The 21386-nt window shown below is 36.0% G+C and overlaps 1 protein-coding gene across 23 annotated transcripts in view; it reads left to right on the forward strand.

Annotated features, from left to right (window-relative positions):
* Nucleotides 1-21386, forward strand: part of RIMS2 (regulating synaptic membrane exocytosis 2) — a 577683-nt gene that overhangs the window by 167929 nt on the left and 388368 nt on the right. For all 23 annotated transcript variants that reach the window (XM_057735252.1, XM_057735261.1, XM_057735257.1 and 20 more), the window contains one exon: nucleotides 10116-10426. In XM_057735252.1, coding sequence (XP_057591235.1) covers nucleotides 10116-10426 — 311 coding nt within the window. The remainder of the gene's footprint in view (nucleotides 1-10115; nucleotides 10427-21386) is intronic.

Consider the following 21386-nt stretch of genomic DNA (forward strand, 5'->3'; position numbering starts at 1 on the left):
GTATATAAGTAGCCATTTTCAGTTTCACTAGATATTGCAGAATGGATCTGCCGACTGTTTGAAGTAATTTGCAATCCTGGGAAGAATGTTTCTGAGTACTGGTTCCTCTACTTCCTCTGCAGTGCTTGGTATTATCAGACTTCTAAATGTTGTCAAACTGATGGAAATGAAACAGTAACTAATTTTTTAAAATTTGTAATTTTTGACTGATGAGATTAAGCTCCTTTTTATTTATTTATTGTCCAATTGGGTTTCTCTGTGGAATTGTATATTCATTTCTTGACCTGTTATTCTGCTGTGTTGTCTGTCTTTTGCTTATTGAGCTATAGAAGTTCCTCATATATTCTGAATGCATATCCTTTATTAACTATATACATTGCAATAAAACCTCTCCCAGATTGTGGTTTCTTTTTTCACTTTATTTATTTTATCTTATTTTACTATTCAAAAATCTTTAAACATTTTAATATAGTAAAATTCTGTCTCTTATAGTTTGTGCTTTTTGTATTTGACATAAGAAATATTTTGTTTGTTGACAATTTCTTGACATTTGTTCTAAAAGTTTTGAAGTTTTGTCTTTCATGTTTCAGTGTTTAATCCATTTGGAACGGATTTTTGTATATGTCGTGAGGTGTGAATCTATTTTTCCCTCATTATTGGGCAACCAGTTGTCTTACCTATATTAATTCAATAGTGCATCCTTTCTCCACTGATTTGTAATGTGAGCACTGGCACATGTGAGAGTCTGTTTCTAGAGCCTCTAGTATGATCCATGTTCTATTTACAATCTCTCTGCTAATACCACACTGTCTTTATGTCTGTAACTTTATAAGTAGAGCAGATCTACCTCAAATTGTTACTTTTCTTTAGAATTATCTAGATTTTTCTTATCTTTGGCTCTTCTATATTCATTTCATAATTAGCTTGATAAATTCCATGGAAAACATGGTAGGAGTTTGATTGAAATTTCATTGAACTTTATAGATTTAATTCAGGAGACTGACATCCTTGTGGTATTTGGTCTTCTCATTGCAACAGAGTGTATCTTTCCACTTATGTAAGTCTTCCTTTAGATTCTTATATATTAATTTTCTTTGAAACAGTTATTTAAAAATTTTTTTATTAAATGTTTGTGATTAGTTATTAGTGCTGTACCAAAATACTGTTTATTTGGTTTGTCCATCTTTTACCTAGGAAACTCATGGAGCGCTCTTATTACTTTTAATATGTTGTCTGTAGATTTTCTTGGGTTTTTCTATCATAATCAAATGGTATTCACAATCATCTAGTGTTTAGCTAAGGAGATTTTTATTTCATCCTTCTGCTTGTCTTGTGTGTGAGAAATTTACTAATAAGCTAGTGCCTCCAGGATGGTGTTGAATAGAAATGATGATACCTGGGGTCCTTAGCTCATTCCTGACTCTAAGGGAAATGCTCTTACTTTTCATCTTTAAGTGTAAAATAGGATATAGAGGTCTTGTAGATATTCTTTATCAGGCTTAAGCATTGCTTTTCTATTTCTTGTTTGCTAGATTTTATTTTCACATGAATGAGTCAGATTTTATGAATGCTGAATGGTTTTTCTGAATCGATATGATCACTTTTTTCTATTTTAATCTATAAATGTGGTGAATTACATTGGTATATTTTCTAATATTAAACTATTTTTGTTATAATCCTCCCTTTGTCACAGTAAGTTCTTTTTGTTCTTTATCATGTATATTTGCTGTATGAAATTTAGGATTTGATTTATTAAGATTTTGAGATCAATGCATCCATTTTTATTTGTGCTGTTGGCCTGTAATTCTACTTTTATATTGTCTGTGGTAGGCTGAAAATGGCCCCTCAAAAAATATCCATGCCCTAATCCCTGAACCTGTGAATAACCTTGTATAGCAAAACAAACAAACAAACATCTTTGCAGATGTGATTATGTAAGAATCTTGAGATGGGGAGATTATCTGCTTGTGCCCTAAATATAATCATTTATATCCTTATAAGAGAGATTATACACACACACAGAGAAGGTGATGTGAGGATGTAGCAGAGAGAGATCTGAAGGTGCTGTCCCTGAAGATTGGATTGATGTGGCTACAAGCCAACGAATGCTGGTAGCCATCAGAAGCTGATTGCCAGAAGAGGCAAAGAACTGATTTCCCCTAGAGCCTCTTGAATGAGCATGACCCTGTTGATACCTTGACTTTGGCCCATTGATACTGAATTTGAATTCACACTTTGGGTCTTCAGAGCTGTGAGAGAATATATTTCTCTTGTTTTAAACTACCAGTTTATGGAATTTGTTATGGCAGCCGTAGGAAACTAATTACTGCCCTTTTCTGATTTTGCCATTAAAATCTTTCTAGTCTTATAAATTGCATTGGGGGGGCTTACCCTTTTTTTTTTCTCTTTCTATAATAGTTTGAAAAAGTTTGGGATTATCTGTTTTTTTTTTCTTCAGTATTTGATAGGAGTCAAATATAAAACCATCCAGACCTCACTTTTTTGTGTGTGAGATGATTTTTTAAAAAGTTTTCACTGTAATTTTTTCCTCTTCTCTCTCTCCTCCTCTTTGCCTCCCTTCTGCCTTTCTCCTGAGCTTATCCCTTCCTTATTAACAATTTTGTGACTGCCTTCATACAGGGCCTGGGCTCTCCAACCCAGAACCAGATCTTTGGGAGTGAGCTGGGGTCTTGTTTCTATCTTGATATTTAGTGATATTGCAAATTAATATATTAGTAGTATTTTAAATTAATGATCTTGCAAGTTCATATATACAAACCAAGGTCATGGTTGGCTTTGTTTAGCGTATTGTTACAAGACTGTTGTCCCATTTATCTAAGCCCACAGCTATATGTAATAGCTTGAGGTTGAGACAGCTTTCTACAGCATTTTCCAGATCCTTTTATTAATGAAGAAGGCCCTGGGCATCAAGAAGTAAACCTGACTCCAGGTTTTCATTTTACATGAAACACATGTAGTTCTGTTACCCCACTGGTGCCTGCTTTTTGGCTGGGGGCACAGTGGCCCCGAGGCTTCAACTCTGCTCATCTGCCTTCATTTCTCTTTTGTTTTAACTTAACTTATTTATTTCTATTTTTTATAAGCTAAAATTCTGAGTATAGAAACAAAAATCTTTTCTATACAAGCAATATTTATTTTAGCAGAAAAATGTTAAAAGTTAAGATTTATATCATGACATAAACTAATATATAGAAATAAAAGAGTTAAAGGAAAGTAGAAAGAGTTGTAAAGGTTTAAGTTTAGGCAGAGTGGTAGAGATCACTATAATTTTTATTCTCTATAATTTCTCTGAGGTTTTAAGCATAAGTTAAAATTGCATTTTTTGCCAATTGTGTTTTGGTAAATACTGCAGATACGTAAAATTTTTAGTAATAGTGACTGCAGGTCTTTCATTTTCATTTCATTCCCTGTCTTTTAAAATACTAGATTCCTTTTCTGGGCTCTGCAGTCTCCACCCCACAACTCCTGCCCAGAGCAGAGGAATCAGTTGTTTTATCAGAAACTTGAAGCTCTCTGTTATTCTCTTTCTAGGTGTGGCTCTGGTTCATATTTTGTACTTGGGCGAATATTAATCTCTAAACATAGCTGACAGTGTTCAGATGACAGTGTAATAGGTATAGTATATTTGAAGTGCCTCCCAGTTTGAACTATTTTATCAGTAAGCTGGCTTCTTTTTTTCCTTTTCTCCATGAAGGCAATGGATGGGTTAAGGGAAGCCATGGAATGATAAAGTGGGCAGCCTGAAGCTCATTAGTCCAAGCCTGAGGGTTCTTGGGGGAAGTGTCAGGTATACAGCAAAGAAAAGTCAAGGAAGAGCCTGCCCCTTCTATGCTTGTATGTTGTGAGGAAGGAGAAAGACAGAGCTAAGGCTAGTAGGTGATCAGAGGTATGTTCTATTCTATTCTTTCTAGGCATTGCTCAGGATGAGAATGCATATTGGCCAAGTCAGAGGGCAGCTTTTACCTTTCTTAATATTTGAGGTTCTTGGAGAGATCATCTTCCTGGATGCCCCGCCAGCATTAGCTTTCCAGAACTATCCTTAGCTCCAGTGTGGCACGGAGGACACAAAAGGAGCTGCATGTCCCTATCGTGACACTCTCTTGATGGTGAGGGATGAGAAGTGAGGTCACTTTGCAGAACAGACTGCAGTACAGGTAGCTTGGGCCATGGCTGAATGGAGGATTGTTCTGAGAGTAAGAGGAACCGGCATTGCCTTGAGAGCTGAAGTGAGATCAGGTCAACAGTGGAGCACAATCCTGTTTAAATAGAGTAGTACCAGACAGTGAGTTAGATGAGCGACAGATTTCAGCAGCAGAAGCCTCACAGGACACCCAGATGCTTTCTTGGAAGACAGCAGGGGAAGAGGAAGAAATATCAGAAAGAGAGAATTCATCCAAAGGAGCTATTTAGCAGACTAAAATATAGTAGGTGGCTTTAAAAGAAATCTGGCTAGTATGCTGTTGAGGAAAAGTCAGATAAAAAATAAACAAGCTATGTTTCTTTGTGAGTAATTTTTCAAAGGCACACCAATAGCCACCTAAGACTTGGAGATGTCCCAAGTTAAAGTTTCTTCTGTACTGCTGCTGTCACCTGAGGGACTTAGGGAAGACACCATTGAACTCTCCTGTATCAGCTTACAAATACAATGGTAGCTAGAGATGCCATGCTTGTGGTTCATGGGGAATCTGGGAAGGTCTTGCCGCTTGTCTTGGGGAATCAGATGAAGGAAATTTCCTGATATTTGTTTTGTAATCTAGAAGCCTATTAGATTGAAATTACATTGATGCCTTAATTGCTTAAGGAACGTATTTGAAAAAATTTAACCCTCTAGGATATGGGCCAGTACTTCAGCTTTCCAAATCCACCATGACAGCGCTGGGGAGGGGCTCATAAGTTAGTAGCCCACAGTGCTGCTGAATTCAGCCTTTTGAGGGACAGAAACACCATAGATCTGATGATGGGAACTCTAGGGGAATGCTGTAGTTGACCTTTCTGGATTTCTAGGCCTTTTGCAGATCTCTGCATTCTTCTTTTTTTCCAAACACAGCCTAGGCCAGGGGAGAGGAAGCATCAGGGATTTATGGTGTGACTGTATTCCTTTTGTAGCATTTATAATAATTGTAATCTAAACAGTGTTTGTGCAATTATTCACTTATTGTCTCCCCCACTATACTTTAAACTCCACAACAAAATCTATGTCTGCTGAGCTGCATTCACCAGCTCTTAGCCGTAGTGTCTGGCATGCACTAAGCATTTAGTGAATATTGCATGAATGAATAAATAATGAATTAGTGTTAATAGTTATTTGCCCATATATAAATAAATTGGAATTTTATGGGTCTGAAATAATTTTATGGTAAATTAAAACTTCATCCAAGTTTATCTTCTAATACTAAATGTAGTATTAATCTTTTAACAGACTATATGAGATACATTATATTCAGTGGTGTGCTGATAAATGCTAACAACAGGCTCTCTATAAGAAAAAGCCCATGATTTCTGGTATTTTCCAATTTTCATAGTCTAAAAACATCCACTATGGCTGCTTTAAAGTAACCCAGGTTACTTCGTTGAATGAAGAGTTGAGAAGAAATGTGCACAACTGTCCTTAGGACTCAGTGAAAACTGGTTTCAGAACCACACTGAAGCACATTTATATGCCAGTTTTAATAATGCATTGTACTTCACATTACAAAGATTCTATTGAATGTGTCACCAGGACTTTACGGAAATTATATCAAGTGCAAACGATAAACTTAAGTTTCTGTAGCTCAACATAATAGAAAAGTCTCTTTCTCACCAATGTGAAGTCCACACTGGTGTGGCTGATTATCAGAGGGCTCCCTTCCAAGTACGCATTCAGATTCTCGGGCTCCCTTTTTTTTGTGGTTCCTTTAACCCCCAGGGTCTTGAATTAAGAGCATGACAGTAGCATATGAGAGTTTTTAATGGTCATGGAAGTGGCACATATCATTCCACTTATAATCCATTGGCCGGAACATAGTCATATGATCATGGCCATCTCTAACTACAAGGAAGATTAGGAAATGTAGTTTTCTAAGAGAAAAGGGAAATAAGATTAATAGCTAGCTAGAATCTTCCACAGGTTTCTAGTCATATGATAGGGTTGAACTATCAATTTACACTCTTTTCCGACAAATGCATTTATAAACATTATAAGCATTTATAAGCATTATAGATTAGCAGTAGAGTCTAGTCTGATTAGACTGGAATCTAGTAAATTCTCTCATTCTGTGCAAAGTTGGTTAGTCTTATGAGCTTTGCCTGTGGTCTCATTAGCTCCAATCTCTAACCAGTAATCCTTCATGTCTCTGAATTATTCTAGTATTTATTATCCCTATTTAGATGAAAATCAGAGTCTTCAGAGCTTTAAATTCCTCTAAGTTATTGTATGCACTTAACATAATTTTGTTTTTGACTATGCAGTTTATCTATTACATTTACCATTTTTATAGTTTCAAAGAGATATTCCTATTTTCCTTAGTTTTTTCCCCCTTTTTAACCCCCATAAGGATGTTTGTAGAATGGAATATATGGTAATAAGTGACAAATTTGAGTCACTAGTATTCCATATCTTGTATTGTTGTATTAGTTTGAAAATGCCATTTTTTTTTTTTTTTGTGGACCTTTTTTTTTTTAAAGTCTTTATTGGATTTGTTACAATATTGCTTCTGTTTTATGTTTTGGTTTTTCGGCTGCGAGGCGTGTAGGATCTTAGCTTCCGACCAGGGATCAAACCCACACCTCCAGCGTTGGAAGCCAAAGTCCTAACCACTGGACCGACAGGGAAGTCCCAAATATTGGCATGTTTAGAACTGAAAGTAACAATACTTTATAATTTTGAATCCTCTACGTCTTTGTATTCTCAGGGCCTAGATGTTTTTTGATAAGTGATGGCCGGGCAGACTAATAGGCTCTGTCCATGGTGACTTATTTTAACAGCATTGTATGCTGGTTAACTTAATTGGCTAAAGGGTTCCATTAAAGTAAAAGTCCTGCTATTTTATTCCCAAATTATTTAAATTTTTTTCCATGGACACAGAATTTACCTCTAATAGATGTTAATTATTTCATAGCCAAGGAAAGAAAAGTCATCTCATAGCATGTGTATGTGTTTGTAAGGCATCGTTCAGTATCATCAGTTTACTTAAGCTGCAATGTGTGTAAATAAAGTGTTTCAAGTGAAAGTGTCGGTCTCTGTACTGAGTGAGTGAATTTAGGCTTCCTGAGCTTTAAAGATTAATAAACTCTTACTTCAAGAGTGGGAGGAGATAGTAAGAGAAGGGTAATTTGGTGTTAGGACATGAAGATGACTAGAAGCCAGCAGCTTAGGAGGGAACATAGAATCTAGTTAGAAAAGGAGCAATCAATCTGCATTGGATTGGTTACAATGGTACAGAGAGTATGGGAAGGGTATTAATACACAGAGAGTCTTTAACAGGAATCGGACATCATCCTTCACACCTTACAGTCATTTATCTTATATTAATATCTACTGGGTATTGACAGATGAGGAAAACTAAACCCATAGTGCTTCCAAGTCTTTTTTTCATTTTGCACTACATGGAAATGATGCTGTTTGTACAATGAGTAAATTTAACTTTATAAATTTGTACAAATAGTATCATAAATTTACCTAGTTTACACTGAGGTAAGTTGGCAAGGCTGATTATGGCTTCCCCTGGCCTTCCCTAGCCACTCTGAGGAACACACTTGTAACTCATTCAACATATTGAGTTGGGAATCTCTTTGCTAAGCAGTGGTTCGCTAACTTTATCAAGCATCAGAATCATCTGTAGGATTTGGCTAAATAAATAAATAAATATCACAGATTTCTGGGTTCCACCCCAAATTTCTGATTCAGTAGGTCTGGGGTGGAGCCTGAAAATTTGTACTTCTAAAGAGTTCCCAGCTGATACTTAAGCTGCTGTTCTAGGGATACTCTTTGAGAATCTCTTCTCTTCTAGATAGAAGAGTTTAAGTAACCTGCTTACCTTGTGACAAATAATGAAGCAGCAATAAGTTGTTTCTGCAGATGATCATGATTGAATAATTGTCTGCCTCACAAACTCACTTCTGTTTCATTGTCAATTACCAGGTGCGAAAGGATGTTATTTTTCAAAATTCTGAGTGACTTAGTCCAGATAAATTCATATCATAGAATCATATAGATGTATTATCACTGTAACATGAATAGCAATTTGTTTAAAATAAAGCAGAAAAGTTGAAATTCAAATTTTAATTTATTTTAACATTTTCTGGTTCTATATTTAGTGTGCCTTTCACTTTTAAAAGAGATCTGCAATACCTACATTTGTCACAAGATGGCATTAGAAGGCTGAAGTTTTTGGTTGAAATTTGAGTTTTGAGACTAGTGATGAGTTAGATATATTTAAATTTTGTATGTATTCAAAGCAAGAGAAATTTGAACTATGAACTGTGACTATCTTATTTTTAAAAATCTGAATGAGATTTTGGTATTTTAATATAAAAAAATACTTTCTTATTTACTTATAAAAATAAGATAGTCACAAAAATTGATGTTATTGATGACTAATTCTTTTGAGAATGGATGAAACATAAATCTTAGTGTAATTGTATAAAAAATTTTATTATAATACATCCCCCCGAAAGACTTCAAATGAATTCAAGTTAGCAAACATTTAGAAGGTCTTACTGTTGTATAATTCATAAGGTCTTATTATGCAAATAGAAGATATAGACCTTGTCCCCATTGAGCTTTGAAATGTATATACAATTTGAAGAGAGAACAAAATAAAAATGATCAAGTACAGTATTATATAGACTGTACAAACAATGCGAACTGGAATAGTGGGTAATTAAGCAAAAATTTTAAATGGTATTTTACAAAAGCATCCTTGTATCAGTTGAAAATACTGTGTTAAATTTTTCTTTTACTGCAATTGTGTATATTATTGTAATTTATTTAAACTATGAGGAGATGTTTAGTAATCTGGAGAGCTGTGTAACAGTCAATATTTGACATAAACAAAACAAAAAAAAAACCTTGAAATATGAACTTACCTTTTATTTCATGAATGTATTTTTTTTTCTGATTAATTGAAAAATATTTTTCAGCAGGTGAAGGTTTTATGGTCACACAGATGTTAGTTTTAATATTCTTAGATTCCTGGAGTCTGAAAAACATATCCATTAGAAAATCAAGTGTAGAATGGTGGTTACCAGGGGATAAGGGGAGGGAGAAAAGCAGATTTGCTCTTTAGTGGATATAGACGTTGAATTTTGCAAGATGAACAAATTGTGGAGATTTGTTTCACACAGTGTGAATATACTTAATACTACTGAACTGTGCACTTAAAAGTGGTTAAAATGGTACATTTTATGTAAAGTATCCTAGTAAAATTGTGAGCAATTAATAGGTTTCTATTGAGGATCAGCAATGTTCCTAGCTTCATTTTCGCTATTAGGAGCTACTCAAAAGAAATAAAAGCCCCCTCAAGAAGCTGTAATGTAGTTGGTGAGAGAAGATTAACCTAATATTAGTGGATAATCTAGTGAAATTCCAACATATACCAGGCATTGTGCCAGACATTTTATATAAATTAGTTCAATCCTCAAAACAATGTAGGAAAATGAACATTATTATCCCTATTTCTCTATTTTATCATTAAGGAAATTAAGTTTTACAGCTACGAAGGTTCAGTACCTTGTTGAAGGTTGTCAAGTTTCCAGTCTTGAAGTTGGTATTTAAAGCCAAGATTTTCTCACCTCAGAAATCCATTTGCTGTGTATTATACTATGTCCCTAATTTAAATAAAAAACAATCAAAGAATACAAATAAACAACTAGTAATTTCACATTCTAGTTTGGTATTTCTACTGCCAGTAAATATTGTCTATTTCATTGTAATTATTTTGACAAAATTATAAGAAAAGATATATGATATAATTAACAATAGCAGTTAATCTGGATTACATTTTAACTTCATAAAGGATAATATGCTTTTTTTTGTTAATTTGAGTTGTCTCTATGTTTATTTGCTTTTAACTTTTGGAAACACTAATTTCGTTTCCCTGTATATTCATGTGCAGGTTATGTGGGTGTGTAATTTGTGCCGAAAACAACAAGAAATCCTCACTAAATCAGGAGCATGGTTTTATAATAGTGGATCTAATACACCACAGCCACCTGATCAAAAGGTTCTCCGAGGACTGAGGAATGAGGAGGCGCCTCAGGAGAAGAAAGCAAAACTGCATGAGCAGGCCCAGTTGCAAGGACCCTCAGGTGACTTCTCTGTACCTGCAGTGGAGAAAAGTCGATCTCATGGGCTCATGAGACAGGATTCTATTAAAAATGGGTCAGGAGTGAAGCACCATATTGCCAGTGACGTAGCTTCAGACAGGTAAACATTTTGCTTAATCTTTAGGTAAACATTTTTAATCTTCGTTCCAAACAGAAATAAAAATACATGAAATGTTTAGGCAACAAATGAGTTGTCTAAATGTAATGTAAATGTCCATATATCTTATAGAAATGCTGAAAGTGATGTTCAGGACTTGAGCTATTACAGGTTTGAACAGTCTTCAGTTTGGTGAGGGAATGTCAGGTTTTTCCAGAATAAAGAAGTGAAGTGAAACAGGGAACCTAGATGGAAGGTGATGGTAACAGGAAAGACAAATTGGGATAAGAGCAATGGGAATGAAGAAGAGATGCTTTTTAAAGACACTTTGGAGAGGTTAGACTGATGGGACTAACTGAAAGAGGAATTAAGAGAACGGGAAAGATTAATGATGTCTCCAAAGGTTTTGCCTCGGGTTGAAGGATGAAGTGGTTTTCCAAGCAGGTAAATATTGATGAAAGGGTTTCATGAGTTTGATTTTTTTCCATGGCTAACTCTGTTATGTACTCTTTTGGCTCAAGTCTATGGATTTCTCCACGTTCAAAGTGTTAGACATTTAAAAATTGTGTTTATGGTTCTTGAATTTCCTACTTTGGGAGGGGGGAGAATGAAAATTTTTCTTGGGAAGATTATTCTTCTATACCATATTCCTCTGTTTGAAATGAAAATTTAAAAAAAAATCTGGTCTACATTATGTTTGTTATCTAGAAGTGGCAGATACATTTACGTGTGAACAAGTATAAAGTCATACATTTGTGGAAAAACATCTAAATTGTACTTATAGGATGGTGGGTTCTGAGTGTTATTGAACGCAAGTCTGTGTGTCTGACACACAGTGAGGCCAAACAATACCAAAACATCCGAGTCTGGAGCAGAGGAAGGTATACTGCGGGGCCATGCGAGGAGACGGGTGGCTCATGCCCCTCAGACTCCGAGCTCCCCTTAAGCTTTCAGCAAAGCCCTTTCGTAGGAAAGGTGAGGGAGGGGTACAGTTCGTTGTTAGACTTCTTGGTGTCAGATCCTTTGTTCTTGAGGTCAGGTCATGATCAGGTAATGATGTTCCTATAAACCTCCACCAAAACAAATGTTATTCTCTGTTCTGACAAGAAAGGGCAGGGTTGAGTCCAGGCCCTGTGTAAGAGGAGGGAGTCCCTGTGCGGAACAGTTACCCTGCCTGGGAGTGTTCATGCAACACCCGGTCTGGGTCTTCCTGCCAGGGCCCAGGCCCGGCTGAAGGGGCAGATCTCAGCTAGTGGTACCCTCAGAGTTGGGTCCCCAGACCCTGCCCAGCTGTCATCACTGAGGGAGCCAGGTGCCCAGCTGGGCTTTTCACTTAAACTGGAGAGAATCATTTGTAGCAAATACCAGTCAGGTTAATTCCCAGCTCACAACAATTGCCCTTCTTTGAGAATAGCCACAACCACAGAGGTGGACCTGAAGTAATGATGTGCAGTGCTCTTGCAACTTAATCCTGACCTCTGGCCACCTCCTAGGGGTAGACAACTGATCCAAGCTGTACCAGTTTTTGGAACTTGAACAGAGAGACTGAAGTTAATTGAAGCTGTTACCTTAATGGCAAATGTCCATATGCTCCGGTGCTGAGGCCTCCATTCACTGTGACCCATGGAGACTGCCGCCACCATGAGGTCAAGCCCTGGGCCCGGTGGATGGCCTGGGCCCAGCCGGTGGGCGGCTGTGGCAAGGGCTCTGGAGCTTTGCAGGACACATCCCTCAGCCTGTCCAGCCGCCCCCAACCCAGCTTAGCCGCTGGCTCTGAGGCTGGAGGGCCTGGGGAGAAGGCCACGATCCACCTCTCACCGCACTTTCTGCCCGGAGGATCACTGCGAGGCTGACTGTTGGCGGATCGGGGCCTCTAACTGCTGTTCTAGGGGTCTCGTGCTAACGGCCACGCGCTGGCCAGATACTAAGGGTGGCATGCTAAGGGCTGCCTGTCCGCCCCACCCCTATTACAATTTGAAGGCAAAGAACAAATCTCTCCTTTAAAGTTAACATCAGATTTTGCTCAACATGAGTCCCTTAGTAACAAAATTTGAGTTAGGTTTTGTGATGTAGACCCTTCTCCAACTTGGGGGCAACTGACCCATTTACATAGCGACAGCCCTTAACTGCCTTTCTGCGAAGCCTGGACTCTGGCTGCTGGCCTGAGGTCCGGCACTGGGCGGGGTGGTGCTGCCCTCCAGCTGCTGTCGGCCACCTGATCAGGCTTCCCTGGCTCAACAATCTGCCAGGCGCTGGGGGTGGAAAATCTCAAGCCCCAAACCCAAATGAGGGGAGTGGTGGCTGAGAATTGGAGGGCTGTGAGCCTCCAGGTTTGCAGGGTTTTGGGGGGAGGTGCTCAGCTGAGCCCAAAGAACCCGAGCCAGGCCAGCTATCAACTGGACTGCGCCCAGGCGTCCATGCCCCCTATCAGGTTCAGGGCTGTTCAGGGTCCAACCTGCCATCTTGACCCCTCCGCCAATTCTCAGAGCCTTGCCTGCTGCTAGCCGATGAGCCCCCTGGAGGCGTGCCCCTAGCACCACCACCAGTGTCCCAGCCTCTCCTGTGTCAGGCTTGGTGCGAGGCATACCCGCTTCTATTACATGAGCATTCAATTATAACAGGTAAGGTAACTGGGAGTCACTTCAGAAAGTGCCTAAAGCCATCACCCTGGTGTGTTGCTATGTCTCGGGAGAATAATAAAATAATGGTTGTGCCAGTTCTTTTCAAATCTAGCAAAAGTGAAACAGACAGTGTAATCCTATCTTTGGGCAGAACAGTGGTGATTTCATGGCTGGCATGATATGAACATGTCTCAGGCAAAATCCCGGGAACCCAAGAATTTTAAGGTTAGAGGACCATCTTAGATTGAGGCCCACCTTAAGCACACAAAGATTTGAGGGCAGAAAGTATGTATGGAAGGGAATCCCAGGCACTATCTGTAGGGAAGTGGGAAATGATCCAGTTAAGAGAAAGAATACAACACTGGATACATTCAAGAGCAGGTAACCTCTTTTAGCAATTGTGTCAATCTTACTGGGACTTTCGGGAGACAAGGTATCATAACCTCAGAGTAATCCCATATGATGAGCAAGGAGGCTCGTGGTATTTACCCATAACTTTCCTTTGCTATTGGTCTAGCGCTCTTCCTGGGGATGTTAACTCTAGAACTCATTGCTCAAGCATGTTCCTGTGCCAGAGAAAGCACTCATGCACAATGTTACAAATACAGTAAGAGCACATCGCTGTGTAGGGAACAGTGAAGGACAAGGCAGTGTGGGCTGAGACAGTAGCAGTGTCTGCTATACAGGGACTTTAGAAATCAAGAAAATCTGTAAAATGGCAAGTATAATGGTCAAAGTATATGAGCTTGGGTGAAAAAAAAAGATGATAACCAATGGAGATAGGATTTTAAATGAATGAATGAATGACAGTAAAATGGATAATGGGAACACACTTCAAAAACTAGATATCTGCATAAGATAATTTCCTTTGAACTTTAGAAAGGTAGGTTTGGGAAGAAAAAAGGAAATACTAAAATACTGGGTCACATAATAGATTATTAAGTTTTGGAGAGCATATCGTCAGGAGGTTATGGATGTTAAAAATAAATCCAACAAATTTATGAGTAATTAATTCACCATTGTAGGGAAACTGGAAGCATATCTCTAATCTTTGAATAAGGTGGTAATAAGAACAAATATATTTCTTGCAATATTATCTCTTAATGCTTCTTTCATTGACAAAGTACTAGCCCAGATAAACAGTAGAATCGACCCATTATGGGGAAGCAAGATGTAGTAGTTCCTTTTTTTCTTTTTTCTTTTGCCTGGTGCCTTTGACAGCTATAGCTGGTAAATGCATACTCTAATGACTCAATGTATCCTGTGATTTTATCCTTGCTTTCTGAACCTCATACAAGTCAGCCTAATAACTTCTTTTGTTAATAAGAATTACTATAAGAATTACGTTTAGTCAGGGAAAAAGTTAGAGTTTACTATCAGACATGGTAGTTATGCCTAGAAAATGGAATTGGTTATAATTTGTATAAACTTTTATTTGGAAAATACTTTCTATTCAAGAATAATTTAATTCCCTTTATCATCAGCCTATTATTTTTTAAATGCAGATTCTGTATTAATTTATTAGGCGTGTACCTATGAACCTTTGAATTCTTTCCCCTAGAGCCAAGGGATCAGCAAACTACATCCTTAGCACCAAATCTGTGCCATCTATCTTTTGTAAATAAAGTTTTACTGGAACACACCCACATCTATTAGTTTACTTATTGTCTATGGCTGCTTTCAGCTACCATAGTAGTAACAGGAGTTGAGTAGCTACAAAAGACCATGTTATATAGCCTTCATAGCCTAAAATATTTACTTTATGACCCTTTACAAAAAAAAGTTTGCCTTTTCTTGTCCTAGAGAGTAAGTAGTGGTGTTGAGATTGCTCCTTTCTTTGCTCGTTTTCTTTAGTTACTATTTAAATTACTTTAGTTAAGCCCATTTTCTTGTTTCTCTTACCTCCTCCTCTCTCTTTCTCTCTCTGTCTCTCTGCCTCTGTCTGTCTGTCTCTCTCTCTCTCCCCAATGTCTCTCTCCTTTCTTATTAGAATGGGTCTTCTAGCAGTATTTGACTTGGACAGTGAAATGGAGCTTCTCATAGAGAATATAACTCCAGTTTAAAGTATTATTAATAATTTGTTCTTCAATACCATTGAGAAACCAGTGACCTCAAAAAGAGAAACTTTGGTTTAATTAAATTTAAATCTATGGACCTAGAACTATGTTTGAGAGAAACGTATGTTACATTTCCTTCTTTTTAGGCGCTTTAGTTTAATGTTTAACTATATACTGCAGTGGTTTTTACCTGTTTTATGACTTTGTACTTCTCTTACAGATCTTAGCACAGTGCTTTACATATAGAACTTTAGTATTTACTGAATGAGTGAATACCAAGTTGGCCCTAGACCTTAGCTGAGTTAATGAGTATTTACTTAACTTATTTATTTATAAAAATGGAAAATGTTTATCAACTTAGGTACAAAATATCATTAGAGATTTTCAAATATGTTTATTATTTCCAAATACATTTTGAAATAACCACTCTTTTGTTATGTGCAGTTTGCTTATGCTCTCCCTTACTGTGTCCCCCGGGAGTGCCCAGTGGTTTCTCAGCCTTTAATTGACATCCACATAACCTGATGATCTTATTACAAAATAGGTTTGAATTTGATAGGTCTGAGGGAGCACCCGAGAATCTGTATTTCTAACAAGCTCCAAGTGATGCTAGTGGAGACCAGTAGCAAAGCACAAAAGCATCTAAAGATATATTAGGGAGGGAGAGACCAGCATCCTTTAATAGCTTGATGACAGTTGTCCTCTGTAGCTCTGTCGCTAACACTTAGTGGACCTTTGTGGTTCTTAGAGGCAATATTGCTCCATATTTGAGTATACTGTTCTGACACTTTTATTGAGTGGGGCACAGGTTGACCACATTCATGTAGCTGTAAGTATATGACTCCTTTATTATATCTTGGATTGTGGTGCCTGAGCACTTACTTATTTAAATATATTTTATTTTTTAAAAAATAAATTATTTATTTTCCCTTTTATTATAGAGTTAGGAACATATATGTCTTAAAAATTATGTAAATTGTTAGGACATTTTTCCCTCTGGATTTCCTTTTAAGGGTAGTAAAGAGGATATTACAAAGTATTTGTTTTACAAAGAGGCTTTGGGGTGGAAGAGGGTTGTGAACCACTGGGTTAGAGGTTCTAAGATGGGATCTAGAAGCGGGTGGGTGAAATAGCCATTTTTAAAATTATTTTTTTGTTGTTACAAAATTACAGAAAAACCAAAGTAAAACTGTTTTAAAGCATTTAGTTGATGTTTTATACATTTGAAATTATTTGAAAGTTGAATGCTTCATATTTTTCTTAGTTGAAAATTAGTGAAATTTAGGAAACAGTTAATTGTTTTTCTCTTTTATGTAAAATTTTACTGTTTATTTATTTAGTACTTCCTGGAATGTTGGGAGAAGTTAAAAAGTAAGAAATATTATGGATAATTTGTGTGGTGGAAGAGATACAAAAACTAGAAGTTAGAAGATGTAGGTCCTGTTCTAACTTCTTCCCTTTACCATTAGCATTTGTAGATGTATATCCTTTCTCATCTCTGAAATAGGAAAGACATTCTCCAAGATCTTGAAAACACCTCCAGCTCTAAAATTCTTTGTTATGTTGTATTTTAAGGTCTTCTGCCATGTATAAACTTGGAAGCATTCTCTTCCATTTCTTTTCCTCTCCTATAGTTGATAGTATTGTGTTCAGCTAGTAGAAGATTGTATTCATTCATATTATAACTCATAATTTATTCAACAGATATTGAATTTCAGTATAGATATTACTTGTTACCACATGGCCAAATACTTTCACCATGATTCATATTTAAAATTGAATATATTGGGAATATTAGGTTAAATCTTCAGTAAGAATGTTTTCACTGTGATCTCATAATTGTATTACTGTGTAATATTTCTTATTCTATTTCCCTACTTCCTTACTCTATGTGAAACAAAAATTTAAAAATGATAGGAAAAAGTAACAGAGTTACCTGCTGTTAATGGACTATGAAGCACTTTAAGAAGCATAGCTACAAAGAAACAATATTTTATAGGCATTACAGATTCTTAAGTATTTATTTCTACATTTTACTGCTTAAATAATGACACAGTGAAAGTACTGAGAGACCACATTTTGATTTTGTTTGGAATTTTAGTTACATAAGAGTGGAAAACAAAAAAGTCATATGACTAAATTACATCTCAGTTCATTTTGTTAGATGGTGAAAAATGCTACCAGGTGTAAGTGATGACAAGAGAGTAATAAAATGTAAATTGATTATCTTAGATCTAAAGTGTAAAGTTTTAAAGCAAGTTAAAACTTGTATAATGAATAGTTAACAGTTTGGTAATAACCATCATTCCTTTTTTGTCTGTTACTCTTGACCTTCCAAGTATCTTTGTGAGCATTTGATTATTTTAAAGTGAAAGTAATAATTAAAATATATGTTTAAGACTTCTGCTATATGTATAGATGGAGTAATAGGGCATAGATTTACCCTTTCACCTAAAACATCAGAAAAAATAGACAAACTATTTGAAACAATGGTTTTTAAGATGTTGGGCATTAGGCAACATAAAAGAATAATACCTGTGAGATGGGAAATAAAGCGAGCCCTGTGATTGCCTTAGCTTACTGCTTTAAGAGTTTCCAGGATGTTGCAAGGGAGAGGAGTATAGGTAGAGCCCAGTGGTCTTCCTGAGTTGAGAAGACAGTTCTGAGGGTTTGGGAAGATCAAGGCAGCTGGAGTTTGCTAGACAGAGTACCAGAGAAAAGAGCTGAACAGCAAGATATCCTGGGGATCTACAGATGGTAATCCTTGTGTATTCAGTGGAGGAATGATTGGGACATGCATGTGAAGAAACAGCTGGAGGTCAGGGAAGGAATCATCCAAAATGATTGGAGGGACACTGAACTGCATTCACACAGGACCAAGAATAGTGTCTGTTCCCAGCAGCCAGACTAGAAAACCTCAAGATTCCTGGAACACTGGGTAGAATATTTTGGAAAGTCTTGCCTCAGCAGTGGGGAATAATTAGTGCTAAACTGGGCACTGCTCTCAGAATAACAAATCATAAAAACAAGACCTGAAAGGATCAGCCTGTTTCCATGTAACTTAACTGCCTCCCAGAACAAAGTTCAAGAAGATTTATAGGAATACAAATATATCCAGCACCCAACAAGATAGAAGTCACAATGTTTGGCATTTGGTCAAAGATAACCAGGCATACAAAACAGCAGGAAAGCAGAATCAATAGTGAGAAAGTAATCAGACACTGGACACCAATCCAGAAGTGACAGAGATATTAGAATGAGCAGATAAGAACATTAAAATAGTTACTATAATTGCATTCCATATAATTTTAAAAGTTAAGTAAAGATATGTAATATATGAAAATAAATGCTAAAATGATCTAATGCTAAAGTGAGATGAGAATTATAATATTTGAAATGAAAAATGCACTTGATGGGGATAATGGAAGATTAGGTATTGAAGAAGAAAAGATCAGAGAATTTGAAGACAAACCAATAGAAATGATCCAAAGTGAAACACAGAACAAAAAAATGAATAAAATAATTTAAAAAGTGAAAGAGTATCATGAACTATGGGACAATATCAAGTAGTTATTATACAATGTCCTTGAAGGGGGAGGACAGCATGGAGAGTTCAAAGAAAAATTTAAAGAAATGATTGCCAGAATTTTTTCAGATTTCATTAAAGCTACAAAGCTGTAGCTCTGAAGAGGTATATAAACTCCAAACACAAGAAATGTGAAGGCATACACTAAGGCATATCATAATCCAGTGGTAATAAAGAAGCAATCTTAAAATCAGCCGGAGGAAAAAGACATGTTTATATATAGACATGTTTACAAAGATAAAGATTATAGCAGATTTTTTGTTGGAAACAATATAAGAGAAATGAGAATGAAGCAAATGTCTTTAAGTACTAAGAGACTGAAAAAGAAGAAAAACCATCAACCAGTATTCTGTACCCAGTGAAACTATCTTTTAAAAATGAAGACAAAAATACTTTTTCAGACTTACAAATGCTGAAAAAATTCATCACCAGCACAATTGCATTGTAGGAAATGGTAAACAGAGTCCTCGAGGCAGAAGGAAAATTATACCAGATAGATATATGTATATACATAGGAAATGGAGAGCAATGGCAGTGATGAATACATGGGTAAATATATAATCCTTTTTTTCTTGTTATTTAAAAATCTTTAGAAGATAATTGACTGTTTACATAAAAACAATAATAATGTATTTTGGAATTCATACCACATGTGAAATAAAATATATGACAACAATGGCATAGCATTTGGGATGGGAGACATGGAAGTATGCTATTGCAAAGCTCTTTTATTGTATTTGAAGTGGTATAGTACTGTTTGAAGAGAGACTATGATAGGTTAAAGATATGTATTATATACCCTAAAATAACAAAATAAAGAATTATAACTAATAGATCAACAAAGGAAATAAAGTAGAATACAAAATATACTCTCTCAAAAGAAGATAGAAAGGGGGAAAAGGAAAAAGCACATCAGACAAATAGAAGACAAAGAGCAAAACTGATAGACAAACCTAACCATACTGATAATTGTGTTAAATATAATTTGTCTAAACACCTCAAGGCACAGATTTTCAGATTGGTAGTAATTGAAGACCCAACAATATACTATCTACAAGAAACAGACTTTAAATATAAAGACAAACATAGTTAAAAGTAAGAGAATGGAAAAGATATACTGTGTTAAGCCTTCTCTTAAGCTGACTGTATTCAGATCAAAGTAGAGTTCAGTGCAACCAATATTATTAGGAGTAAAGAATGTTACTTCATAGTAATAAAGAAGTCAGTTAATCAAGAGGACATAAAAATCCTAAATATCTGTGTCTATATTAATAGAGCTTCAAAGTACATGAGGGAAAAACTGATAAAACTACAAGGAGAAATCAACAAATCCACAATTTTGATTGGCACTGTCAATACCCTTCTCTCAATAACTGATAGAACAAGTAGACAGAAAATCATCAAAGACATAGTAGACTTGAACAACAGTATCAACCAACTTGACCTAATTGATATACAAAACAATCCACCAAACAGCAATGCAATATTCATTAGGGGTACACAGAATAGTAACCAAGGTAGACCATATTCTGACCTTTAAATAAGTCTCATTAAAGTGAAAGGAATTCAAGTAATAAAAAATATGTTCTCTGATCACAATGTAATTTCATTGTGATCAGAAATCAGTAACACAAAGACCTTTGGAAAATCCCTCAATATTTGGAAGCTAAATAACACACTTTTACATAACCTGAAAATCAAAGAAGAAATCAAAAGAGAACGTAGAAAACATTTTAAACTTTCATTAAGATGAAAACACACACACACACACACACACACACACACACACACGAGATGAAAACACAACACCAGAATTTGTAGGATGCCACTAAAGCAGTACTTAGGGCAGAATTTATAGCACTAAGACACCCATGTTAGAAAATAAGAAAGTTCTTAAAGCACTGATCTCGGTTACAGGCCCAAACACTACCTGATTTAAAGACATTATAAATCTACAGTAATTAAAACAGTATGGTATTGGCATAAAGAAAAATGGATCAAGGAAACAGAATGGAGAGTCTGTTCAATATGGACCTACTCATATTGACAACTCATTTTCAACGAAGATGCAAAGGCAATTCTACAGAGAAGGGACAGAAAGGAGAGGACTTAAAGCAGGTTGTACTGTAACAATGAATATGCATTTAAAAAATGAAATTTGAAGCTTGCCTTTTTACCATAAAAATAACCAAAAATGGATCATGGCTGTAAATATAAAAATTAAAAGTATAAAACTTCTAGAAGAAAATACAGAAGAAAATTTTTGTGACCTGGCTTTGAGCTAAAACTGTAAAGCTTCTAGGAGGAACCAGAGGAGACTATCTTCATGATGTAGGCAAGGATTTTGTAGATAAACACAGAAAGTGCTAATCATAAAAGGCAAAAAATGACAAAATAGGCATCATCAAAATAAAAATTTTGTTCATAAAAAGTTACTAAGAAAATGTATAACCAAATTATACTTAAAGAAATTACAGGAGAAAATGTTTCCAATACATGTGAATCAGTCTTTCAACAATGACACTTTTTAATAGATTCAGAGATGTCTGTATTTATAGAATGCTGATAGTAGATCTAGAAACAAACAAGTTATATTTAGAGTTTACTTAGTGTGGATTACATACATATCATGTACAGATTATGTGGACTGTTTCTATGAGCTGTCCTATGAAACTGACTTAATTCTTACAAATCTTATT

This window comes from Hippopotamus amphibius, chromosome 5 (assembly GCF_030028045.1).
Source record: "Hippopotamus amphibius kiboko isolate mHipAmp2 chromosome 5, mHipAmp2.hap2, whole genome shotgun sequence".
NCBI lineage: Eukaryota > Metazoa > Chordata > Mammalia > Artiodactyla > Hippopotamidae > Hippopotamus > Hippopotamus amphibius.